The sequence below is a fragment of the Hippichthys cyanospilos genome, chromosome 2 (genome assembly GCF_059441005.1).
Source record: "Hippichthys cyanospilos isolate Australia breed blue-spotted pipefish chromosome 2, RoL_Hcya_1.0, whole genome shotgun sequence".
Lineage (NCBI taxonomy): Eukaryota > Metazoa > Chordata > Actinopteri > Syngnathiformes > Syngnathidae > Hippichthys > Hippichthys cyanospilos.
The window spans coordinates 32,040,937-32,068,249 of record NC_142370.1 but is presented as its reverse complement, the minus strand read 5'-3'; the positions used below and the strand labels follow the sequence as shown (position 1 = coordinate 32,068,249).

General features: G+C 38.9%; 2 protein-coding genes and 1 long non-coding RNA gene across 7 annotated transcripts in view; 1 reads left to right on the top strand and 2 right to left on the bottom strand.

Annotated features, from left to right (window-relative positions):
* Nucleotides 1-2: 2 nt before the first annotated feature.
* gnb1a (guanine nucleotide binding protein (G protein), beta polypeptide 1a) lies at nt 3-20,297 on the bottom strand. Of its 4 annotated transcripts, none has more exons than XM_088439578.1 (11): nt 19,899-20,297; nt 8,388-8,494; nt 7,364-7,402; nt 7,079-7,185; nt 5,829-5,892; nt 5,462-5,624; nt 4,739-4,805; nt 4,167-4,368; nt 3,595-3,811; nt 2,421-2,536; nt 3-1,950 (listed from the first exon to the last, which is right to left on the bottom strand). In XM_088439578.1, the coding sequence occupies exons 2-10, from the start codon at nt 8,442-8,444 to the stop codon at nt 2,430-2,432; spliced, it is 1,023 nt and encodes a 340-aa protein (XP_088295704.1). In that variant the 5' UTR covers nt 8,445-8,494; nt 19,899-20,297; the 3' UTR covers nt 3-1,950; nt 2,421-2,429. The 4 variants fall into 4 exon arrangements, with proteins under 4 accessions (XP_088295704.1, XP_088295686.1, XP_088295710.1 ...); XM_088439560.1 differs by lacking the exon at nt 19,899-20,297 and adding an exon at nt 9,465-9,560; XM_088439584.1 differs by lacking the exon at nt 19,899-20,297 and adding an exon at nt 8,879-9,046.
* LOC148428275 (uncharacterized) lies at nt 9,203-11,830 on the top strand. The gene is made up of 3 exons (XR_015868448.1): nt 9,203-9,344; nt 9,493-9,674; nt 11,581-11,830. It is a non-coding gene; the product is annotated as an uncharacterized LOC148428275 (long non-coding RNA).
* A 1,653-nt stretch (nt 20,298-21,950) lies between the features above and the next one.
* cfap74 (cilia and flagella associated protein 74) overlaps nt 21,951-27,313 on the bottom strand; it is a 44,646-nt gene continuing 39,283 nt past the window's right edge. For both annotated transcript variants that reach the window (XR_015863827.1, XM_088403511.1), the window contains exon 40: nt 21,951-24,252. Coding sequence is in view for 1 of the 2 variants with exons in the window: in XM_088403511.1 (XP_088259637.1) it covers nt 24,239-24,252 (14 nt within the window). In the remaining variant the exon portion in view is untranslated. The remainder of the gene's footprint in view (nt 24,253-27,313) is intronic.

Here is a 27,313-nt window from a genome sequence, read left to right as displayed (position 1 = left end):
TGTCGTCATCTCAAACTGCTTTTTATTACATCTTAAATAACAGTACATTTTAATATAGTTTCTATCTTGCATCCAGCTTTCGGTTGTACACTGACTGACTTGAAAATTAAATACAAAAGGTGAAAAGGGAATAGTGGGGTGCAGAGCTCTACAGTTATTTGATGGAGAAAGAGGAAAAGAAAGGGAATTTAAGTTAGCCTTTTTTAAAATTCTGTTTTAATGTTTATTTTTGCCAACTCCAGGCCTAACACACAATTACAGCACATTTTTTGTACAGACTGTTGCAAAGGAAACCAAAAAATTGCACTACTGCTAAAAGGAAGAGCGTCTTCTGTTTACAAGGGGGGGGAAAAGTCTGCCATCCAGATGCTGCAAGATTTATTATTAAAGAACAGAAAAAAATGTTACAAAATGTCTTTGTAAGTGGAATTTTGTTTGCTACAGAAGGAATGAAAATTTGTCCCGTGCTTAGACGTATATATGCAAGTGTGTACAATTTACATTTACATCTAAATAATGTGTAATCCCTCCCAAGTATGGACCAAGCAACCTTTAATAATTCAGGATTTGCTTCTATGTGCATAGCTTTGACATTTTCGCTGTATTATGGTATGCACGGAGTAGCAAGGAAAAAAAAAAAAAAAGTCAAAACTGGGGGCAAAAAAATAAATACCATTGTATTGATATATTTAACAGGTTCTTCTCTTAAAGAAAACATCAAAGGACTTAATTCCATACGCACCTTTAAGCAATTCTACAGCATGCGATTCTAAGAGATAACCCACCCATGGCAGACAACCAAAAGATTTTTTCTTGTTGTTGATGTTATTAACTTAAAAAGTTTCAATATTATTTTCAAACATTGATTTACACAACATGTCATTCAGAGTAATAACTGCATTTCCAAGAATGGAATGGGCAGCCGTTGGAGAAAGTTCTGGAACGTAGTCTGGCTAAAATGGACTCCCTACCTGACCAGTCACGCCCCTCGGTCCCAACCACAGCAACACAAAATAGGGGGAGGGGGGTTATTATCCAATAGGTTAATCTTCATTTTATTAGTCTAGACTCGTGCCAGACCAAAAAAAAAAAAAAAAAAAGTTAAAGAATGATTAAATGGTTGTTTCTTTTTGTGGTTTTCGCATTTTAAAACAAGCATTCATTTATAACAGCATGTGCTTGGTTAGTTAACTTTTTTTTTTCTCTTTAGACAATATTCTATATATGCAAAGTTTACATTTTTTGTGCAAACAAAGATCTGTGGACTACACTGGGGGGGATAAAGGTTTCATGGGTGTGTAAATATACAGCAGGGCCAGAAGTGTCTTGAGGACTCCCTGTTGAAGCAAAATTCTCTCGCTTTGTTCTCCAATGGGATAAAGATGAATTCCCAAGGATATATTCAAAGTAAAGCAATCTTTAAAACATATAACGATTCGCAAATAAAACAAAAATTTGATCCTCATTTTTACAGACAACATAGAGATCTATTTGGACAGAGATGAAGAAGGAAAACTAAAGCAAACAAAAAAAAAAGAGGAAAGAAAGATGGTCGGGAAGCTATAAAGAGTTAGATCGCTGTCATGTAATAATCTTCACTCAACTTGTGGTCATGAGAGTAATGCGCAATTTTTCCTCCCGTCCGTTCTGAGACAACCAAATCCTTTGACCTGTACAGTTGCATGTGAATGAGTGACAGACAATTGTGCTCTTTTTGGTAGGAGGATGATGATGATGATGAAAGATAGAGAGAAAGAGCGAGAGAGATAGAGAGAGAGAGAGAGAGAGATTGAGTGATAGAGAAAGAGAGAGAGAGATTTTTGCCCTTAATAGTTTGTTGGGTGTTTTGAGTCAGTATCATGTTGTTTTTGAAAAGATTGGATATGCAATACAATTAAACATTGTGATGTTGGAATGGTCTTCCACGCAACTTTGGAGTCTGGACACCATCTGCAAATGAACAAACCGCCGTTAGTTGATAGAATTGCTGGACAAAAAGCTTTATGATTACTCAATACATAAATGACAGTGAATTTATGACGAGATCGCGCTTCACGACTGTCGCTAATGACAAACTAACTGCAATTAGTGACTGAGTATTAGAAAAGCCAGCAGATACAAGATCCTCGATCCTGCTCAACAGACACAACGGCCATTTTAGTGTGATGGTGGTCACGCGCTCTTTTTATGTTGGTAAGGCTGTTGCATTAATGTCCATGTATTATATGGTGAACTAAACCAAGTGCGTTTAAAAGGCCATTAAAACGACCTCGAAAAGTGGGTCTCGATGTGGTTCTTTGATAGCCAATTGTGTGTGCAGTATTTAGACCTGCCCAAAAGGTTCGGACCAGTGTGCGAAACGAAGCCCGTTCCGTTGAAAATGGGTCAAGCAGTGTGAACATCCTGGAGGAATTTCATACCTTCAGACTCTAGTTCCATATCTTGAGGAAGCTATCCCAGGACCCTGTTGCCACTGCCATGCCGTCATCAGTTACACCCAAGCAGCTCACCCGGTTATCATGACCAGCGAGGACGCCTGTGAAGATGCAAAGGACACCAATTCATTGGAATGGCCTATATACGTTTTTACAGTAAATGAGAGATTTCACATTTGATCAAGTGAATGGCAAATAACACATTTACTACGCCATTGCTGGGTATACATATGTGATTACTCGTATACAGAAACAATAGTGAATTAAAAAAGAAAAAATCTGATTGCATTTTTAAGTTATTGTCTGTTGCTCTCTTCCAAAAAAGACATTCTTGTTATAAAATTGCAATGGAAATTTAATATATTCCCAGTGCAGTAGCCTAGGGATGGGCAAACTACGGCCCGTGGGCTGGATCCGTCCTGCTGGTCTGTTTAATCCTGCCCGCCATTGATGGTACAGAATTAAGGTTTGGTTTGAATGATTCCATTTGCTTTATTCTGACTTATGACAGACATTCCAACACCAGGTGTCACTGTAGGCGCAATGACATGATTTTGCAGAGCTTTGAGGAAGAATGAGACAGCAAGAGATCGCGAATGAGCCATTTTCAATTTTATATATATATATATATATATATATATATATATATATATATATATATATATATATATATATATATGAACATTAAATCAACTAATGTTTTGAGATGAAAATATGATCAACAATAAGTATTTACCAGCCAACAAGTATCACCATGGTAGAACATTATTGGTTCCAAAGGATCTAGATGTGGGACTGTGTTGGCTGAAATGCCTCTACAACATCTGCACATCTGATATGTCTTTGGTCTGGCAGACTAGTGTGGTGGACCCCCTTCTTCTGACTCACTGGGGAGTATTGCGGAGGATGCACTGGGAATTTAGTGTACTGGACCCCCCTAATACAGGCTTTTCAACCAATGTATGACTGGTATCAGAGTTTAGCTTTCATTTCATTATTAGGATGGAAAGTCATTCTTACTAACCTGCATTTCTAAATAGAAAATAATCTTTCAAATATTGAGTATTTACACAGCAGTAAACATTGTTGTGGATCCCTGAAAGTATATGCAGATGACAACAGAAACCTAGAGCACCATACCCCACATCACGTGACTTACCTGCACGATCGGCCTTCAAAGTGTCCCAGACATTGCAGTTGAAATCATCATAGCCAGCCAGCAGTAGGCGGCCACTCTTGGAGAATGCCACAGAGGTGATACCACAGATGATATTGTCATGCGAGTACACCATGAGCTCCTGGTCAGCACGCAGGTCAAACAGCCGGCAGGTGGCATCGTCTGAGCCCGTGGCAAAGGCATTACCATTGGGGAAGAACTGCAGACATATTTGTGAGGTTACAGCAAAGTTTGACGTTCTAAAACAAATGCAATCATTTACAGTTAAGCTTTGATATTGTCACACTATCAACTGTCTTGTTTTATATTCCAAAAAATGTAGTTGAAAGGGACTTAAATGTAACTCTCTGCCTATCAACATTCCTGCGGAAGCAAACTAATTGGATTTATCAGCACCCGTTGCTGCAAATGACCCCAAAATTACACACACCATGTAACCTTGTTAGAATTCTCAAATCCCACAGTCACCAACTGAAATGAATATCACAAACGGCAGACCCAACTTATTACAGCCAAACTCTGTACGTCATATTAATCAGCAGAGGAAGCCTTACGCAAATGGCATTGATGTCCGACTCATGGCCCGTGAAGGTCTGCCGACACATTCCTTCTCTGATGTCCCAGAGTTTGGCCGAGGCATCGCAGGCCCCGGACACAAACAGCCTCGTGTCAGGTGCCAGAGAAAGACTCATGACATCGCCAGTGTGGCCAGCAAATGTAGTTGTCTGCTGCCCAGTCTCAATGTCCCACAGAGCGCTGAAATGAAGCGAGAGGGAGACAGTGAAAATTAAGGTACCTCAGGGAGAAAGACCGAGCCCATCTTAGTTGCTGTAAAAAGGCAAATACAGACCATAAGGTTCAGATGACATTGCAAAAAATATTAGGGTTGAGATTAAATTAAAAAAAAATAACTGCCAATATTTGAAGGTATTACTTTGAAATTAAGAAAAAAAATAGCTAATAAGGCTTATGTGGTATTATGTATTCTGAGTGCCATATGCACCTGCACATCTAGTTCTTTTATGCTTTATTAAAACAGCCATCAAGATGCTAAGACAACACATGTCATATTGTGTTTGAGGCAGAAAATATTATGAATTGCATTGGGTGCAATGTAACAACTCACCAGGTGGTGTCTCCAGAGCTGGTGACAATCTGGTTGTCATCCAGGAAGCGACAGCAGGACAGGTAACCTGTCATTAACAGCATCAAATCAAATGATTTCTTTTTAATGCGTGCTCTTGAAATTCTTCAATTCAAACACACGCATACCAAACCTCATAAATCCTATGGAATTAATCTGTCAACATCTTGCAATATTCATAATTCAACAATAGACATTTTCACATCACAACTTGGTTCCTTAATTCATTTTGGATGAGGGTATGTGCCCCTCCCCATGGTGAAGGAAGAAGAAGTTTAATGCTGACACACTTCCTGTGTCATGTGACACTGATCAGATGAATAACTCTTGCCTTCAAGCACAAAACTCATTAGTTTAAAGAAAGGCTATATAGCTACAATGTTTTCTACTTAGCGCAGAGCACTCACAGACCATGTGACGAGAATACCTCGAACAAAATCAGCAGTTGGGCTACATTGTAGCTGAAAGCTCGGTTAATGCGCATTAAAAAAAAAAAAAAAAAGAGAAAAGAGAAAAAGGGGAAGGAAGCGGCAGCAAGTCACAGAAACACCACTTTTATTTAATTATATGTGTCCGATAATTCCTCAACAGAATTTCATAGATGACTTCAATGTCCTGACAAACGCCAATAAATGTTTTAATTTATTTCTATTCCAAGGTTTTGGGAAATGGAGATGAAGGAAGCCAATATCGGCCACTGCCTACCTGTGTGTCCAGCCAGCTCACGGCTAACACGCACATTTCCCTCGCGGGTCTTCAGGTTGTAGATGGAGCAGATATTGTCCAGGCCTCCACATGCGACATAGTTACCAGAAGGGGCATAAGCACATGTCATCACCCAAGAGGAGCGCAGTGGGATAGCATGGACCTGAACAGAGGGACGATAGAGTTGTCATACAGTGTACAAAAATGTTTTTTTTTCGCATAGGCAAATGTCAATTGATGTTGAAAATGTGAAACACATGCATTGTCAAAGATTGTTGTGGAAATTCATCTCTTCTCAAGTTTCTAATACTTTCCAAAAGAACAGGCACTTAGGCCGATATCATTAATGTACTATCAACAAATTTACCTTGTTTGTGGTGTAGCTGTCCCAAATAATGAGTTTTCCATCCTGGGATGCACTGACTAAAAGCCTAATGTAGGAAAAAAAAATACACAGTTTGAATTATGCAGTATTTTATAAAACTATGAACCAAAATGAATTCTTAACAGGCGGGGAAATATGAATTTAGGTTTTTTTTTTAATAAAGAGTGTAAATCCCAGGGTGATTGGGGCTGAGCTTTGCTATGCAGGTCAATCCAACAGGTAACTACAGTGACAGCTCTAATGCACAAAGGAGCAGGGAGAGCAGTGAGCAAAGCACAGCGAGGCCCACGGGGAACCTGCTAATCTTAACTACCATGGAACACAAAGACCAGCATACTCAAACGGGAACATACTCAACAATAGGCAGGTTTACATGAAGACGTTTTTATCATTGCCACTGAAATGATCCCAACTGAATCCAGCAGCATGCTGGAGAACATGACATGTTTGCGCGTCTAAACTAATAAATACGCAGCATTTTTATTATGTCCCCTACTTCTGGGAGATGACCGGATGGAGCGTCACCGTTCAAAATCAAATTACCTGTATGATGTTTAGCTCTGTGGCCTTTTTGGATCTTACTAGATGGCTCCCAGAAACACAACATTAAAAAAGGCCAATGTAAGAGCTAATTTTTGACCACAAACAGAAATTTATTCTCGTTTATGCTTTTTACTACTGCAATGATGGGGCATCAGTTTATTTCAGATTGAGTAGTGGGAAAGTGAAATAATACGGGCAAAAGCTTTATATTTATTTCCTCCCGTGTTTACCCAGTAATAAATACCGCTCAATGAATCACAATGAGCTCACCACCATTTTCAGTATTTTACCTACCCACATGCCCAACACCTCAACCACAAACAGGACACATACATACAACAGAAGACACACTCTTACTCCGGGAGTCGATAAATGCATGTCCAATAAGCATTCAGCAAAAACACCGAGGATTACTTTGTTTAAATACGCTACAGTGGAATTGTTAGAACACTAGGTTTATGTTAATCTCGTCGACGATGGCTTTGGGCAAATGTTAAAAATAGAGGAGCTTGTGGATGCAAGCTCGAGCTATTGTGTAATTCCAGGACTTGACAAGGCCCCTGAGGAGAAACACCCAGCACAAAGACACTCAAGCAAGCTTTTATATCCATTTCCTGCATTTAGGCAAAGGGCTGGGTCGATGGCATGAAATATTTAGTTAATGGACAGACTAGAGCTGAATAGAGTACCTTGAATCAGTGCCCCAGTGCATGGCATAGATTTTAGCCAGATGCCCCCTCAGTGTCCGGCGAGTGCGCATCTGAATTCGGCCAACGGGGTCAATGTTAGCCGTAATCTAAATGGAATTAAGAGGAGAGACATTTTTACTGAGGCGGAAAATCCCTATAACTGGAGGGGGAAAAAAAAAAAATCAGTTTAAATACAAAGAGGTGGCCTTTATTAAAATAAATAATTGCTGGATGAGCAACTTGAGTCTAGTTGTAGTCATTCATTTGAGAAAGACATTTCATTACCTGAGACAGGGTAGCATCAGCACACGCTTTCCTAGCATCCTGAAAAAAACAATCCCAATACATTTCAATTCAGGAGGACATTTGTTGATGTAAATCTAATTTACACTACGGTAATTTGTACAGTAATTTCCAGACTATTGATCACATCTGAATTTTAAGTTGCATTTAGTAAATGCCGAGGAAAAAAACATTGTCAATATACCTACCAGTCACACCTAGACTTTTTAAACGGCAATTGAGCATCTTGAAATATTGGGTATTTACGCAAAATTTGATTTGTAACAAACATACACCTTGTATGTCACTACTCCCAAAATTCGACTTAATAGGGACGATGTTAGATTTGAGCCGAGATTTTATGCCGGCGTGAAAATTACTCCACAATTGTTACCCAATCAGGAGTCGGACCACAATCAGGATGGAAATGGGTTGTTAGGTATCAAACCGGACAAATCTCAGGAAATGCGTCACCACGCTACGTTGCATCATGAAAGTTAAGACACTGATGTAGTTTTCTAGAACTCAGTCAATGTATTTATCAGTTATATTTTGTCAGATGAATTTCATTTTGGCAAAACCTTGCTATTTTTTTGGATACAGAATGTGACAGTTATCAAGCTTGGTTTTGGTATCGCATATGTGAGGGAGAAAAGAAGCTACCATAGAAAAGAGATTTGAGCGATCATATGGGAAATAACTGTAAAATACCGTCTTTTACAGTCAATATTCAGAGTTCTAGCACAAAGGATGGTTTTGTTCACAGGAGCAAGGGGTGAAACTGGGGTTGGCCCAGAAATATATCGGCAGCATGAAGCATGAAAAAAAAAAAAAAAGCCCATAAATTTGCTGCATCTTTTTAAGCAATAGCTTTCAAAGTCAGAGAACAACATGAGTCCTATAGTCCAAAAATGACAAGAATCTAATTTGCATGTAATAGTTTTCAATACAGTTTTAAAGACTGAAAAACAAAGAGGCAAAGCATTTAAAGAAAAAATAAAAACATGGAAGGCAGCAGCTGACTTACTCTGATCTGGTTCTTGAGCTGCTCAGCCTCCTGGCGTAGCTGATCCAGTTCACTCATTGTCCCCTGCTAATGGTGTGCTTCGCTCCGCTGCCTAGACTCTTTCTGATCTGAGGGTGACATCAAAGCATTAGTTACTGTAACTTCTTTTAAATTACGTCACCTAATTGGCAGTGCAGTCACACTGCTGGAATAGGAAGTAAAGACTCCCTGCAATTTCATTTGAGGATGACATTGATGAAATCAGTGTCCATAATACCGACCGCGAGGTCCAAAAGTTGCAGTCGCAACAGGCAAACAATTTCAAGACAGCTCAACATTTCTCTTACCATTTTGAAACCGTTACCTAGCAACAAGCGCTTGGCAGACACTCTAAGCTTAACATTTTCAATTGCAATGAATGCGTTTTACCCCTCATAACAGCAAAACACAAACCAGCTGATAGCCCTTGTACGCTAAGAAAACAAGAACAAAAAACAAGAGCATTACGCAACGAAAGGTCAGCAAAACCAGGCGAGGTTCCGGCGCTTTAGAAAGGAGGACGGACCACGAACACGCACGCTTTGCGGCACAACGGGTAAAACTACAGGTACGCGATTGATGGGAGGCGGCTGAGGAAAATGTTGCTCCTCTGGCCTCGAGACTCTCAACTATCTTCCAATGTCATTTCTGTAATCCTGGGACACAGTTGATTCAGCTCCTCCAGCCAAATCCGTTTAAGACAAAACCTGCTGATGATCTGAAAAGCAGAGGCTATCCAGCTGACCCCAATCCTTGGGTTGAGACTCTTAGCATCAACACCTTCACTTTCCATACATGCAAGTCATAATAAAAAGTACAACGCGGACACTGTGGCAACTACAATAAACGATGGCTTTCAGTAGCGGAAAGGACAACTGATGCAGGAAAAACTCTTAATTTTCTCATTCAAGTTCCACCAAGTTGGCCATGAACTCAAAGGTAAGCTAAAATATCAAACATTAACCGCATTTTCGAGGCAGGCTTGCGCACCCCAAAACACCAACCAAAACTTGAAATTATTTGAAAGAAAGACTACAAAGAAACATTATCTTGTCTTACCTTGACTATTCTCTGTACTGCTTTTCAGGGTGGCACTGACACATTCTGAAGGAACACCTTATCCTTGAGGGAGCAACCCAGTAGCTATAAGCCACCTGATTGGTCGGCGTTGATAAATGGGTCTACATCTTGCCAAGGCGCCTTAACTACCTAATCTTCACGCTGAAATATCTCATGATATCATAGATTCTCCTCTCTCCTATGTTACAGGTAATAGTTAGAGTGTATCGATCAATTCAGGCTCATTATATTACAGATGGTATTGAAATTAGCTTGAGGCATGATCAGTTTGCAAGAAACGGTTCTGGAGGTATAACCAAGGCTACATATGCTTTTTTTTGTCTTCTGTATTCATAATTGCTCTTTGGTCAGGTATTACTGTCAGAATATGTAATTAGTTCAAATTTTCAGTAGGATCTGCGAATACTCAAATATTCAATAGTGGTTGCCCTATCATATTTATATGATTTAATTAAACAGTTGCTTCAGGTCAATAGGATTAATCTGCAAAAAAAAATGCTCATCATAATGACAGCTAATGCTCAAATTCAGTCATTGATTGGTTAAAAAAAAAAAGGTCTTCAAAAGGAAAAACAGTTTGAGCGTTGTGGACATTTATTTATTCATGATGCAAAATAATACAAATCACATCACTGATATTTATATTTGACCTCAACGTCTTTATCATGACTGATGGGCTGTTTGTGCCCGTTAAATTGCTAGTGTAACTGTTATGTCTAGATGTCTAATAATTGTGATACAAATCTGCCGTTCGGAGCAGCCGGCCTTTCGTCTGAACACGGTGAAAAGTCTTGTGCACAATAAGGTCTTATGGTTAGCAACCCTCGTTTGCCATTGGACTAAGTGCCACTTATTAGTAGGGTGGTCGCCTTGAAACAGAAGATCCGCATCATACAGCTTGTTGCTCCTGCTGCGCATGGACTTACATAATTTATGACATATATGAAGACAGTGCTGCTGCGGCCTAAACTGTCTTAGCTGCTTAGCATGGCCAAGCAGCTGGCAAAAATTCTTTCTGGAGGTATGGGTGACTGAGTGACATGGATGGAACGAGAGCTGTTAAAAAACAAAAAAGCAACAGAGACGATTCCAAAATCACGTAGTTTGAGATTGAGATTTCTATCCCGAGACGATAAACGGCTCAGCCCGAGTTTTAAATACCAGCTTTTGAAAAATGTGTGCTGTTTTCAAGTCTCAAAATGATCATGTGGTTTATTGTCTACGGTAGATTCGAGCATGAGGGCACGACTGAGAACTTGCGGTGGCGTTGAGACCAACCAACACTGCAGCAACCCAATAGAAAAGCGCATTGACTTCAGTGCCTTCTCTTTCCGCCAGCTATTTTTAGAGGTAGAGGGGGAGGGGTAAGCGAAAGAGGGGAGGCAGGGAGGGAAGCAGAGCAGACTTCACATTTTCCAGCCACTCCTATCAGCGCCGACATCTCGTGCACTGCATAGTAACTAGCAGGGAAGTGCCAAGCACACAAGGCACATATCGCCATTTCTCATTATTACAAAAGAGACCATATATATAATACCCCACATTCACTCAGGAAAAAAATAAAAAGCAGGATGACCCTCCTACGGCGGCACTATGTTCATTTCCACCTATGAATATTAAGGGAGAGCATCTCACCAATAAAAAGTCATTTCTCTCGATACAAGGGCTGTGATAGGATTCAAAGACAGTTCCTTTTAAAAGGCAAAGATTCAAATTGTTTCTTTTTAGAGGATTACGATTCAATGTGGTACGGCTCAGTTCGAGAAGGTTTGATCCAATGAGCTTCTTGTCATTTTACAATATGACTGAAGATGTAAGTTACTGTAAATGATGTGGCATTTCAGGTGTCTGTATTTTACAAAACCACTCAATGCAAGTCTCGATAGATTGTAAAGAAAAACAATGTTATTCACAGCATCGATTTCCCAGTTGAAATAATTATTTGGTTCGTTACAACAATGTACCATTTATTTATTTTCTTAAAATCCTGCTAAACTACTACACAAAATTGGTATCTGATGTACTAGCTTCAAAGTCCTCACACCTGACAAGCAGTGGTAAATATTTTTTTCAAATGCTTTTTTTTCCCCAAAAGGGTGGCTTGCAGGCAGCACATTTGGAGTTTCACTGGAGGCTACTCAATGACGACATAGAGAAGTAAGCAATGACCAGCTCTGATGTAAAAGACAATCTGGGTAGAAGATTCAAGATGGACTGGGCCAGATTAAAATGCAAGCGAACAAGCAGAGTTGGAAACTCAATTTAAATCTTCCGTGACAAGAACAAGAGTGCTCCTTAAGTTATTTCCAGTTGTTTTTTTTTGTAGAATTGTCTAGTCAATGCTTTAAAATAAGCATAACACATTATATATGCTGTATTCCATAGTTGTCGAACTCCAGTCCTCGAGGGCCGGCATCCTGCGTGTTTTCCAGTTTTCTTTCCCCAACACACCTGATTCAAATGATTAGCTCATTAGCAGGCTCTGCAAGAGCTTTAAAATGATCCCAATTATTTGAATCAGGTGTGTTGGGGAAAGAAAACTGGAAAACATGCAGGATGCCGGCCCTCGAGGACTGGAGTTCGACACCTATGCATGTATTCTTAGTATTTGAAAATAGACACGAAAACAATTTAGTAAGGGGGGGAAAAAAAATCAAACAAATCATTAGGTTTTTCTGTTGTATTTTGTCAATTTTGAATAATGGAAGAAAAAAAACGATGATAAAGAAAAACACACCTTTATCAAGATTTTTCTAAGCATTTCCACGCTTCAACGGGTATTCTATTACCTAACATTCATGAACAAATTACTATTCCCGAGCGACAGGAAGCAAGTCGGGCCACAAATAGCAAAAACCCGTTGCGAAAAAGATGAAGGATGTGAATGACAACAAATTGGATCAAACGAAAAACAATGGCTGGTAGGGAAGTGTCCGCGGTCAGCGGTGACCTCCCTCTGAGCCTCAGCCAATGGTGCCGAAAACCTGGGCACGTCGCCTGCTACTGCCTGACGCCGGCACAGAAAATCCATCTCCCCGTGTGGAATCAAAGCATGCTGTGAAATGTGTGACTTCAGCCGTGTTACAATATACTATATATATACTGCGTTTGTGTGACTTGTGGGCGGCCGGCTGACATGCGGCTGCGTTTGCTCGCTTCAAACCCGGAAGTGTGTTTTTAGCCTGTGTAAAAAGCAAGTGTGAGTGATGTCATTGCACTGGTCCCGCAAAATCACAATTTGCCTAGGGACTGGCACATGGTATTCACCTGAGTCAATAGACGCTAGTACTGATCCAAACGAAAAAAAGTATTGACTTTGGAACCGATTTCTGCCACTCAGAAATACTAAGCTATTCTTAGTTTTTAGGGGTGCACCTAAACCCACGGTCTACCAGTCTGAGAAAAACGAATCTCAACTGCTTTTTATAGCAAATATTTCCAACACTGCTCCATTTACTAATTGCAGCTGATCTTTTGTCACAAATTCTGCCTGTAATTGTGTGTTTCTACAAGGTGTCACAGTTGATGAGGGCAGAGCATCACGAAGCAGATGTTTCCTTTTCAGTAGGGTGTTTCCCTTTTCCCCCCCCCCCCCACCCCCCAGCGGATGTGGCGGTTAAAGTACACATACACACAATGTAGTTTCTCTTACTACAAAAACACTTGCCTGTGCTCATCCGGGCTTCAGACAATTTTACTGCGTGACATTACTAGGTCGCAGGGTACAGTCTGACAAGAGAGCTGGTGGCACCGAGTCGGAAACGGAGGGATGGGTTGCATGCACGAGTGGCACTGCAAGTTTAACATAAGCAAAGGCTAAGCGTTCAGCTAAATGAGGTCAGTATGATATAGATTAGCCTGTTCAATCCGAATTAGTCATCTTTATTAGCCAAGTACTGTATTTTTCAGAGTAAACGTAGAGTTTCCCCCCTCATTTCCAACCCCTCCGAATTAGGGAGGTGTCAATTTAACTACATAACTCAAAACAAAAACAATTTTCTCCACAAATCCGCGTCCAAACAACAACGATTCGATTGAGAATTATGTCATATCTTGTCATGTACAAGGCATAAACTATTAGAAATACGTGCTTACTTTTAACATCGCAAATATCCACTTTTGTCAACTGCACGGTTTGATTTTTTCGGATGACTTTAATGCATTGAGTAAGAAAAGGAAAAGAAACTACACTCCAAAAAAAGCATACTGTAAATTGGCCTTCATTTATCATTGACAAAATTGCATGTTACACTGGCACTGAGCGACGATGGCCAAATTAAATTGTAAAGCCAGTGGCAGATTCTGATTTTCGGGATCAATACCCCTAACAACCAATGATGGAAAACATTGATAAAAAATTTAAAATAGAGCGCGATGAATACCGTTGTTCATTTCGCCAACCAACAACTGCAAATTGTAAGATGCTGGAAAGGGAAAATAAAGCTGAGTTAGGTGTCGTATGTTCCGCGACGTAGAAATGCCTCTAAAAGTAATTTCATTATTTTAATAACACTCATTCTGATGCATTGTAATCAAACAGCCATGACATATGTAATCACCTAAGTCAGGGATCGTTTTATACTCGGGTTTTTGTAAAACTCACCTAAATTGCAAACGAGGTGGTCAACTTAAACTCAAGATCAACATATACTCGAAAAAATACGGTACGTTGTACCCTTGGGCATTATTTTGACCATTTTTGGGACATTTGCTCCCACATTATTCTTGCAGTATTTTGGCCAAGGGATGACACACTCCTGCTAGTGTGATAACTAAGTGGTCGTGCCATGTTGAACTTTGACATGTCGTCACCATCTGGGTGAAATTTCAGCTCGCTGGTGTCTTCTTTCACAAGGGTTAAAAAACACACACACGGATTTTGTCCGGTACTCCGAACTATACTAGTATTGCATTAACACGCAATCATAACAAAAAGAATATTAAGGACGTGACACCTAAGTAGAATCTTTTCATATTGTAAAAATGAGTGCTACGCTACTGAACAATGGCGGCTGTGAAAATGAAAACAAAAAATACAAAGACAGTTGTGCAGACGATGCAGAGAATTGTTGCAGATTTTAAAGCGACCGGTAAAGCTGTACTTACGATACAACACCGAGTGTCGTCAAAGACCGACTGATGGCAAGATGCTAAGTATAAACCAAAGCAAAAAGGTTTGGATTAATCATGTATGGTCCTTTTAAAAAAACGGGGATAGAGTAAAGTGATGTGGAAGACATTTGGGATTGATACCAAGAAGGGGCCATCACTAACGGCATTTCAGTGTGACAAAAGATTTGAACACTTTGCGCATTGAGTCTTTTATCCTCCTCTTCCTCCTGGTTGTTGGGTGAATGTCTGTCTAAGTGCTTTTAGGAAGTGATGCATGTCAAATGTGGCTGGATTGCAACCAGGTCATGAAAACTGCTGCTACAAGGGGGTGGGTATTATAGAAAAATACAGAAAGACGTTGCTCCTGGACATTTGGTAAAAGCTCCATCCGGTTTTCGTCTGACGTCCTCGACAACAAATAGCTTGTTGTTGGGACACCAAGTACATCTTGGTAAATCTTCCGTCTAGTCTGTAACTGCGTAACAAATGGCAACTGCCTGTAAGAAAATACGACCAAACTGGCACATCCATGTGTATACGATATTTCGCATTGATGTTGTGGGTCTTTAACGTACAATAGTGAAAGACAAAGGTAGGCCTACAGTAGTCCTTCATCACTGTCTAAAGTTAAGTGATTTCAAATAGGAGTCAAGCGGAATAAAAGAGTGAGACTTATAAGAAGCCCGAAGCGATGCAACCCATTTTGCCCTGCAAAAACTAGAGCAAACTCCCGGGGCTACAAAACAGCAAGCATACTGTGGCACATTTCTGATCTCAACATACCGACCTGCTAGCTCCATGATTCCGCTGGTAGAAAATGCAATCATTTCAGATTTCTTAATATTATGGATGAAATGGTACCTTTAATTTCACTCGTTTTTATGTTATTGGAGTAAAATCCACCACAAGACAGCATTCTGCGATTGCATTGGACAGCCGGAAGTTTTGCTCTTCTACAACTCTGAATTAATAGAGGAAGGGTTCAGTTGCAGCACTGAATGATTCTAGAGTATACGTGAAAAAAAAGCAATAAAACCACTACATTATGTTGATGAATCGTTATGATCTTTGTGATGAATCCATCATTGTGGCAGCATAGTGCTGGTAATGTCTGCGTACGGCAAACATGAAAGGAAGGAGGCCGACAGGAGGAATTCAATCATTAGTGAACTTGTGCTTTACTGCTGAAAATGGCTAAATAAATAGAATATTTCTTTAAAAGTAGAGAATAGCCTGCCTGCGATACATGCTGCAAAAAACTGACAACCATATTTTTTGGCGTATATGTATGACTGTTCCTACAATTTACACGCAGTTGAGACAAGTGATGGATTAAACCGTCACTACAAAGCATGACAGAATGGGTTTTGGAATCCAAATTGTACCACTGTGAACAGAGGAGAACCGGTTGCAAAAATCCTATTGGTGAAACCGATGAGTATTGGAGAAAATACTTCAATTACATTTTATAGTGCCATGACATGCTAAATGCTAAGGTACAGCTGCTTGGGTTTGGGGAAAAAAATGAGAAAAAAAAAAACATTTAAAATACTGACAAGGTACAATAAAACTAGAATTGTCCTCAGCAAATGCTCATTGCGATCATAACAAAGGAGTACGTATAACCAGAGAGGTTACATCATTTTTACATTCTGCCATCGTGATGTAATTCAAATTTCTAGTGTTCTTCACCATAATCTGGCAGCTAAAATAAGGGATTAGTTTCACTCTATAACCACCAGTGTTGCATACCCAGACTTTATTTTGCCTGTCATCACTACTACGTGGTTCATGTCATTGACATCTTTGTCACTTCATGTGTAAATTAAACGGTACATTCATTTTCCATAGAGTCCATGTGAAAAAATTGGAGTGCTTGTCAAAATTAACACTATGCCAGCATCAGTTGTTAGCAATAATAATGAAGTATAAATATGTAATGTCAATTTTATTTTATTGTTTTACTGCTGTTATACTTAGGAAATAAACGAGTCAACATATACTGTATATATGCTAACTATTATTTTTTTAGGGGCCTATATTGTGATATCTCACTTTTTGAACAATGACGATTTCATTTCTTCTGAAATATGAGTTATTTTGTTCGCGATAAAGTGGGCAGAACTCATTGAGAACCCTGTCATTTACTCTGATCTAGAGGGCCTTGTACTGAAAACACAGCAATGAGCAGGAATGCTCAGAGTTGCGTAAATGAAGAAAAGCACCACTTTGGGGGGTGTTTTTGGCAAGGATTTAACATTCCAGCGTGGTTAAAAGCTCACAAAAAGTGAATTTGAATGATGCAGGCTCTTTATTTCAACATTTACATAAACGTGTCCACAGAGCGCAACTTTTAACCTGTCCTGTCTTGGCTTTTCGTGGCGCACATGGTGCTTAAGCGTTACTTTATCTTTTCGGATTATTTCAAACATTCCGGGTTAGTTCTACTGTGGAAAGTGGTAGTTATACAGTAAGGGAGTCAGACTTTCAATGAAAATAGTGAGTGTGTAAATCTAGTTTAAGCAAAATCAAGAGTAAATAAATCAATAAAATTAGCTAAAAACACAGTATGTTGGAGGAAAAAAAATCTAACCAATTAACAGACCAAAGCCACATAATCCCACAGAGTGGAGCAGAGACTAAGAATTTAATCCCATTTCTATCCAGCACTTTGAGATTAAAAGGATACACATCATCATAATGAAAATCCTGTTTTGAAAACAAAAGACCCACTCTTAGAGCAAACACCCAATAAAAATACAAGTTAGTTAAAACAGTCCTCGTATGGTAACACTCATCCCAGTAAGATGTACCATACGCTGATAATGCACATGTAGAAAAAGTCACAAAGCTACAGCACTGGATTACAGTCAAATATATCCGCAATCACGATTGTTATGGGGTCAGACACCTTTAAAACAAAGTAGAAGAAATATCTTTAAGATTCAACTAAACCATCTGAGCTGGATTAGTTACTTACGTTTTACATTACTACAGATATATTGTAGGTCTCTTTTTTTCATTCACTTTTGTAAATTGAAGTCCTATTGCTTAAGCACAGATGTGAAAGCCATGGCTGAGCGGCAGATCTTGTCCACCGCACCACTTTTTGTGGCCGACTAAAGCAATCAAACTTAAAATCTGTCAAATTCATATTGCTTTTCACTTTGTTAATGTTAAAAAGAATGCAGTTTTAGGCACATACTTTTTTTAATAGATAGTGTGCGGGGGTGCGTGGATGGTTTTCTTTTCTGGGGGTCTTTGCAAGATATAACTGAGAAGTACTGCCATATTCTGAAAACCATTGCTTAATTTAATGAATAATAGAACTCTACGTGGATCTCAAAGTGCATCAGGTTGAAGCTAGGTTTCTAGGGAGAAATTATTACTCATTTCATTTTCAGAAAACTGCTTTTGTCCTAGTTTTTACATTTGAAAATCTGCTCAACCTAAGTAAACGGTTGCAATAATGAGCATACGTTAGCTTTCGATCAGAAATTGATTTTCTGCAATTACCATTTATACAGGTTCTGAGAGTCAATTTCCCAGCATGTTGTCCTAAGTCTTGTTGCATTCATTTGATCGGCAAACAAATGGCGGTTTAACCACACAAATTTAAGCAAAAATTTAGAGTATTTTTTTTTTAATTGTGATAGGCTAGCGGGCCCCAGCTGCAGGCCATCGCTCGTCAGCTGTCTACGAGTGGAAGAAAAGGCGCTGAGGAGGAAGGCTTTGAACGCCATCTTGTCGAGTGCAGCTACTTGGGCCCCGTTCGTTGAATGCGGTGCAGGGAGGGAGAAACGCGGGCCAAACGAAGCCAAGTCGAATAAACTCAAGACATTGTTTACGATTACAGAGAACATAAAACTCCCAACGACGACTTAAAATGAGTGCAGACACTTGCTCGACGAAGCCTGGCCGAAGTAGCTCACAGCGGCATCTTGTTGCCCCTCAGTTGGGGGACGTGCACGACTCGGTAAAACGTCCAGCCCCTTAACCACTGTTCTACACATTAACCTCGTAATAATCGTGCATTTGGAACCCCCGGTGGTGCTTTATTGGAATGCACCAAAGAAATGTTATTTAATCGCGTTTTTATTTACCACACGATCGACCGGGGATGGGACACGGGCAGTGTGGCTGCTAACTCGCCTTGCAACACGCCCGAGCTCAAGATAACAGGATTGCACAGAGCCAATTAGAATGTTTCTCTACATTACATTGAGAACGTAAGACCCAAAAAAAAAAACTTAATACATGACAGTACACCGAAGTGAGGGCCGAAAACCCGTCATACAACCATACAATGTTGCCATGGGCTAATTACGATAGTCGGAGCCCCATGCAAACTGATTATGGTTCTTTTAAAATGCAAAACCGATCCGACAGCAGACTCAATGCGGTTTGACTTAAAACCACGTATTAAAAAAAACGGTTAACTTGATGACAACCCCTCCAGCTACGACATTACGCAAATAACGTATTACGCAAATAATCTGTGCGGAGCAAACGTTTGTCACACCCTCCGGGTTTAAACCAACACACTTCGCAAAATACTCCCCAAATCTGCCCGAGACGTGTCACGATCGTGCGAAACACACCCATTGGAAACCACGCCAGGCTGCGGCCAGTGGCTGGGCTAACTTGGCGACAGAAAACAGGGGGTGGTGTCGGCGCTGGTTCGGGTTGGCGGAGAAGCCATTTTTAGACTCGCTTCGTTGTCAAATGCATGATGCTACAATTTGCACCGCCACAGGAAGGAAACCCAAATCCGATAGTTTCTTGTATCTTTAGATGTTTCGCAATGACCAAAAGTTGTTCATCCCGTGAGTTTTCGAGTATTATGCGAGAGCCTCGTAGCATCAGATGTGCATTCGCTATAACTGTAGCAGATATGGAAAATACGGGCCGACGTCGGCTTGTTGGCAACAAATGGGATAGGAATTTGCACACAAGCCCCCGCTTTGCATTGGAAAACGACCAACGGGACAAGAAAGTTACAAGCCATGGAAGCTCGTTAACGTAGAAACCTTTTACCAAATAACCCAGTTGAAACTTAGCAAACAGAGCCCACTTTAGAAGGGCGCATTTAATGCAAAATCTAAACACATTTCCCCATTGTGCTTTTCTATACAGACCTCAACTCATTTACTAGCGACAACTAACTAGCTTGGTTGCCAACTAATAAACTAACGGAGGCACTCAACCCAGTTGCTTCATCTCCGCAGCTTTTAGCCGGCCACTTCAAATATAACATCATGTGTGAGTAAAAAAAAGGGGGGGGGGGATTTTGATCCTTACCTTCTTTCAAATGTAATCTGAGCTTAAAAATCACATGAGCTGGAAACAAGTAAAAAGCCCGTTTGTCCTCTTCTCCAGTCAGGCGCTCGGATGTAGCTCGTTAGCTAGCGAAGAGCGGCACTCCCAAAACAGTTTTGACCCGCCGAGGAATGGTGGGGAGTGGGGGGGGGGAACACGCACACACAAACCGGCACAGTCGAGCAGAGACGAGGCGGTGTTTCACCACCAGATTGACGTTCAGAGTCCCGCGTGAGCACCCTCCAAAGCCGCCCCCCCAAAAATCCACCTTCGCTGCCCCCCAAAAAAAAAAAAAAAAAAAATCCAAATCCCCTCGTCCCTGCGGCTTCGACGGCCCTCTGTTCTTCCTCGGCGTCAGGAGCTCAGCAGCTTCTTCCTGCGGCCATCAAACAGCAGAGATGGGCGCGGTAACCCTGCACTTAGCTTCGGGAAACCCCACGCTCACGAGGCGTCACAACCGACGGCCAAGGGTCGGCGACCACTTCAAGAAATCAGGAAATGCTGCCACTCTTTGGTTACTCCTCACATACATCCAAAGATATATACATAAATGGGTGGGCCAAAGTACTTTTATTACAACCACGTATTTTTTTTCAATTACATCATTTTGACATTGTTTTATTTTGTAAATTCAAACTACAATTTATCGCCAATAATTATGGGACTTTTCATTCACGAGGTCTTCATAAAAATAAGACTGGCTCTTATGTTTTTAGAAGATTTGAAAGCATCATTTTACTTCTAAAATGAACACATGTAGTCGAAACGCATTGAAATTGATGTCATACCTTAAAGGGACAGTATGTAAGATTTGGAGCCTTTTTTTTTCGTGAAAAAAGAATAAATCAAATGATTATATATTTCAAGAAATCAGGAAATACTGCCACTCTTTGGTTACTCCTCACATACATCCAAAGATATATACATAAATGGGTGGGCCAAAGTACTTTTATTACAACCACGTACTTTTTTTTTTCAATTACATCATTTTGACATTGTTTTATTTTGTAAATCCAAACTACAATTTATCGCCAATAATTATGGGACTTTTCATTCACGAGGTCTTCACAAAAATAAGACTGGCTCTTATGTTTTTAGAAGATTTGAAAGCATCATTTTACTTCTAAAATGAACACATGTAGTCGAAACGCATTGAAATTGATGTCATACCTTAAAGGGACAGTATGTAAGATTTGGAGCCTTTTTTTTCGTGAAAAAAGAATAAATCAAATGATTATATATTTCAAGAAATCAGGAAATACTGCCACTCTTTGGTTACTCCTCACATACATCCAAAGATATATACATAAATGGGTGGGCCAAAGTACTTTTATTACAACCACGTACTTTTTTTTTTCAATTACATCATTTTGACATTGTTTTATTTTGTAAATCCAAACTACAATTTATCGCCAATAATTATGGGACTTTTCATTCACGAGGTCTTCACAAAAATAAGACTGGCTCTTATGTTTTTAGAAGATTTGAAAGCATCATTTTACTTCTAAAATGAACACAGGTAGTCGAAACGCATTGAAATTGATGTCATACTTTAAAGGGACAGTATGTAAGATTTGGAGCGTTTTTTTCGCGAAAAAGGAATACATAGAATGATTATATATTTCAAAAACTTGCAAATAAATGTGTTCTAAACAACCAAACAATGTTTTAAATACAATTGTCGGTCTAGTTATCATTCAATTATATTGCATGGGGGGTGGCACTTCTCTGGAGGCGGCCATGTTTGTTATAGCGACGGACAATGGTCAATGCAGCACCTGTAGCACCTCATGATGTCCATAATGAAGAACGGTCTAAATCTTACACAGTGCCCCTTTAAGTGTTTAAGTGAGGGGGTATTTTTATTTTTTATTGCCTCCTTGTAAAATATTTTAAGTTGTAACTACATTTAGACACGTTGGGACTTGTGACAAGCCTGGCTTCTTTTAGACATAGAAAAATCTAAAAGAAACATTACATATCCTGTTATTCTTTTTAGAACGTAATTAAATACAAACAAGAAGTAAAACACAATAAAGATATTCTATTTTATTCAGAACACTACACAAATTGGCTAGTATCCGTGTGTACACTACATCTGAAATATTTTCACATAATATACCACAAACGAATGAGACATTGACGACGTTGATAAACAAACATTCATACTCACAAATAACCTCGGAAAAATGTAGTGTCCAACATACCGTCAATTTCATGTTTTAGGGAATGTGTAAGGAAAGTGGAGAGCTTGGAGAAAACCCACACAGGCACAGGGAGAACATGCAAACTCCACATGGGAAGGCCGGATGATTAAATAAGATGTTGAATATAAAAACGTATTAAATTTGGTCATTCATTATTAAGTGGAAATGTGTTATTTTATCACGAATACCAAAATACTCAATACTTTGTTTACTTTTGAACACTACCTTGTTGATTTTTTTGCGGCCTGCTTGGAAACTTTGGAAACTGGAAAAATGATACTTGGCATTATTTTCAGTTACGAATCAATCTCGGTTTGTTCTCGTGGATTTGTCTCCTGGTATTTGTGTCTCGTCCCGTCACTAGTGAATATATGTACTTATAATATAGGAAAACGGTCAATTTGTCGCAATTTTGTCACATCAAATTAACAATCATGGCGTTTCTTATAAACCGTGATTTATTTTTTTTGGTGGGGGAAGGTCTTGGATTTTATGTGTTCCTTATAATCTGAAAAATATGTTCCATGCGGAAATGGTCTTTCTATCGGTTTATTTCTTCCTTGTTCCCGTTTTTAAGTTCATCCATGTTGTGTTGTAGCAGGTTTGTCCTAGCTAGTGTGAAGCTACCTTGGAAGTTCACCCCTTGGGTCCGAGGTTGCCACCTCCCTTTGTTTTTTTTTTTTTTTTGCTATGGCGGCATGGGAGCGAAGGCACCACTGAGGTGCTGCTACACAGCCTAGCTGGGCTTTATTGACCGACTTCTTAACAGTTTAATGCTCATTAGCCGGCTAAATATTCACATACACAAACAAACACTTCCAGGTGTCCCAATCCAACGCAGCACGCTTTCACACGACACTAGTGCACATGCGTAATACAAAGTGAGACCCGAGTTGTCAAATATTTCCGTGACAATTCACTCGATAATATGCATCCCAGTATGCAATATGCTAGCGTTCTTTCCGATTCAAAATCCTGGCTCAGCGTTTGTTTTTTTTAACTCTGTTTTTATATCCCGTGCTTGTTTATTGATTTGTTAATTATTGATGTAACTTGTACCTTTTTTTTTTTTTTACATAACCAAAGTAAAAATGTGTGATCCCAGGAAAAAGGCTTTGTTTTTGTCCTGTGCAATGTAATCACAATAAAGTAATAATTTTCATCATTTTCTTTTAGTTTCAGGCACTTTGGTGCACTTCTTTTTTTCCGTTTTAGACTAAGCTATAACCCGTATAAACATGATAAAACAGTTGTTGAAAGTTGATTTATATTTCATTTTTCTGTTTTTAATGTTAAATAGGATACATGTGTAGGTATACTTAAACAATTTTTGTTTTTGTCATGTGGAATGTAATCGCAATAAAGTAATCATTTTCATCATTTTCTTTTAGTTTCAGGCACTTTGGTGCACTTGCTTCTTTTTTTTCCGTTTTAGACTAAGCTATAACCCGTATAAACATGATAAAACAGTTGTTGAAAGTTGATTTATATTTCATTTTTCTGTTTTTAATGTTAAATAGGATACATGTGTAGGTATACTTAAACAATTTTTGTTTTTGTCATGTGGAATGTAATCGCAATAAAGTAACAATTTTCATCATTTTCTTTTAGTTTCAGGCACTTTGGTGCACTTGCTTCTTTTTTTCCGTTTTAGACTAAGCTGTAACCCGTATAAACACGATAAAAACAATTAACGGTTGTTGAAAGTTGATTTGTATTGCGTTTTTCTGTTAATGTTAAAAAGGATACATGTGTGGGTAGGTATAGTCAGTGCATCGACTGGGGGGGGTAGAAAAGTTTTCTCTTTTCTAGGGGGGGCCTGGCAAAATATAGTTGAGAAACACCGAGCTAAACTAACTTTTCTTATTGGGAGTGTATGCCAATGCAAGGTTGTTTTGTGCTAAGCACTAATTTATGGAGCATTGTGTGTACATAGCCACCTTCTAATTAAGTCCCTAATCAAACCATGAGTTGGAAACACTAACCTAGTGTGTATTTGCTTGTCGCAGGGTGTGAGTTTCCATTGGGACTCATCTGGCCTAGGTTACCGCTGTTGAGATTTAGTTGCCCCTGGATACGCTCTCGCCTGTCTGCATGCATGTGTTGTGAAGCTGCTTAAACCGGGCCACCTGGGGGAAGAAGTTTCTCGTCTGAATCGACACTTTTGATGAGGCCGGCGGAAAAGGTTCCAGAAGTAATTTCGTAAGTGAATTTTCCATAAGTAGGGATGCTTTTTACATGTAAATAGCTTAATTCGTTCCAAGACCCCCAAAATGCTCCTAAATCCTTTAATAGAACATTAAATTATAAAAACGCACGAAAAAGTTAACAAATACACAAATTAGAGTTACATTAGTGCATAATAATCAAAATATATATCGTAAATAAAAAAATTCTCTTAAACCCTTTAATCAAATTAATTGTTAACGAGAGAGAAAGAGAGAGAGAACGAGAGAGAGACCTTTTTAGGTCGTTTGTATATTTTTCCGTATATTTTTTTTATATATTTCCAGAGATCCAAGAATCATTTATAATATTATTGATCCACACAGGATCAATAATATTTATTTTTGGGATTATTCTGAGCATGTAAATTTATTCAAGTTTAGTTTGGGGTCATGCAAAGTGCTTTCTGTGTGACGTCATTGCTAAAGTGCTAACAACGTGCTAACAACGGGTCAGCCCAAAGTGGTATGTTGCATATACGTTTTTATGTGAATATATCCAATTTCAGCTGTAGCTAATTTTCTTTTTCTTAGTTCTACGGTGTAAATTGTTGATGGGAAGTGTGGATGAAAGGGGGGTAAAGATGAAAAGTGGAAGACCACAATAAACAATTTTCTCTCGTAACCCGAGACAATATTTTTCCACTGAGGCGTTTCGTAAACTGAATTTTTCGGAACAAGAGGCGTTTGCAAGTCGAGGTACCACTGAACACTATGTTTGGAAAATTGTCCCCATGCAGTACCAGATTGAACCATTTGGGGTGCTGTGTGACACACACTTCAAATTTCTTTGTCATGAAGATAGGCCCTGTGGGGATCTTTTTTTTTTTTTGTAGCTTCCATTGTTTTCTATTGATTGCAACGCTTTCGCAATGCCTGTGGCGTCCCCACCGGGAAAACCGGTCCCCACAGTGATGGTCAAATCTCAGGAGGTGGATAAATCAGGATATAAAAACAAGAACAAGCAAACACAAACATGCAGACACAAGCACAAAAGGACTTGCAATGTTAAAGGTCATCATATCAGTTAGTTATTCAGTAGCACCCTAATTTTAATATTAAAACGTAGCAAAACTGAAGCCATAATAATAATAATAATGTAATGGAAATGTGTGATTGAAGTTAATAATTTTGCCATTTAAGCACAGTAGGCCAATTTGGAGAAAGCCACTTTTCCATATGAGTGAAAGGTAAACCTTTGTACAGATTGTACAAAACCTTTGTATAATATTTTTTTAAACAAGTACTCTGTAGTCCCAAAATATTTATAAAACGCAAGGTTAAAAAAATGAAATCAGCTAGAAGTCTGAGGGCGCTTGGATTCTCTTTAGGGGTGCTTCAGCACCCTCAAAAACCAACTAGCAACGGCTATGATGCAAGAGTTGATTTTTCTAAACCCAGTAGATGTTCACATATGGGTACAGGCAAACCACAGTCAGAGGTACTAAGTAGCATCGTTGCTAAGCATTAGCCAAAGAGATCAGAACAAAGATCAGATTAGAAAAAGCGGCAAAATAACACGGCCAATATTTGTCTAATGTGATGTAGCGCACGCTTGGTAAAAGCCAGTGACATTGCACGAGGCTAAGCTCATAATGACCTTGCTTTTTATAGGCAGGTTGGAGTGCATTAATCTGCTTTCGTATAATCGCCTACAATCTCTGATAAATGCTTACTGCATGTATCTGAGAAAAGACCACATGGGTCATCGGACTATTCTGGGACATGACTGACATCTGCTGTTCAAAAGTACAAACCATTGGCGCGCTTTTCTTCTCATAATTTTCTTATTTTTTTGTAAACAAAGGTATTTTTGGGGGAGACATATCATTTTAGGTGTACGTTTCTAGTGACTAATTTGAAGAGATCACGTTGAGTTGGATTTTATGGTCAAAATAAAATTTTCTTCTATTATTTTAGATAATTACGATTGTAATCGGAGGAAATTAAACATTTAAAGGTTCGATTTGTTTAAAAAGAATCTTGTGGCGCACCAAAATAATGAATACTTTGCTGACTGAATATTTCGTTTATGATTAATATGATAAAGCGGCATAGCTCCATGGGAGTGATCGTCTTGTATTTTTGGCCGTTATTTTTCAGAGGCTGAAATTTTGGCGCATTCTTAAAACTTCAGTGAACCCGTTTTTGGTTTGCTTTGCCTACAGCGAAAGTTAAAAACAGAGAGTCAAACCCGCAACGTTTTTGTTGCGAGGCCACTCAATAAATGCGCTGTTGTAACGAGTTCCTGTAAAATAAAGTGGAGCAAGAGTTGAGTCACGTTTATTACCTCAGACAACTTTTCCGGAATAAAAAAAATGATACAAAACTGATTTCCAAGAAGAAATTACTGGTTAAAAAGGAGAAATGTAAGCTTCATCAAACAGTTTGGAACAGGTATAGATAAAGGTGTAAATTGTGAAATATGACAGGTGTACCTGTCCTTTATAAATAATTATTGAATCAATTTATTGTTTCAGGAAAATGTAAGTTCATAAAACACATTTTATGTTCAGAAGGTTATTCAATTTCATTATTGTAAAAATTCATATTCTCCTCCATACTAGAATGGTTCGACCCAACTTGTCATGTGCCACCTCTCGTTACCTGTCAAGTTAATGATTTATTTTTGTGAACACGTCTCTACTATGAACCCAAAGGAGGACATTTAAAGTAGAATATTTTTCTGTGTAGAAATATTTCTTTATAATTATTTTTTTGAAAACAGCTGACACTTTATTGTTGATTTTTTTTTTTAGGAAAAATATTTATTAGTAATTAAGTTAATGATTTATATTTGTGAAGAGTAATCCAAAAAACAGGATGCTGTATGTTGAATATTTTTATTTGAATACTTTATGTTGAGCATTTTTTTGGGGGGCAAATTTATTCACAATTATTTTTTGTGGAAAAATATGTATTAATAATTAAGTTATTTTTATTTGACAACAGATTTCGGTTGTCA

Bases quoted from the DNA above. Each gene is read 5' to 3' on its own strand.
- gnb1a (XM_088439578.1), bottom strand. From the start codon at position 8,444: ATGAGTGAACTGGATCAGCTACGCCAGGAGGCTGAGCAGCTCAAGAAC. The intron at 5,893-7,078 runs GTACTCTATTCA...TTCCTACATTAG, and splicing joins CACTGGGGCACTGATTCAAG to GCTTTTAGTCAGTGCATCCC. The intron at 4,369-4,738 runs GTGAGTTGTTAC...GCTTCATTTCAG, and splicing joins AGCTCTGGAGACACCACCTG to CGCTCTGTGGGACATTGAGA.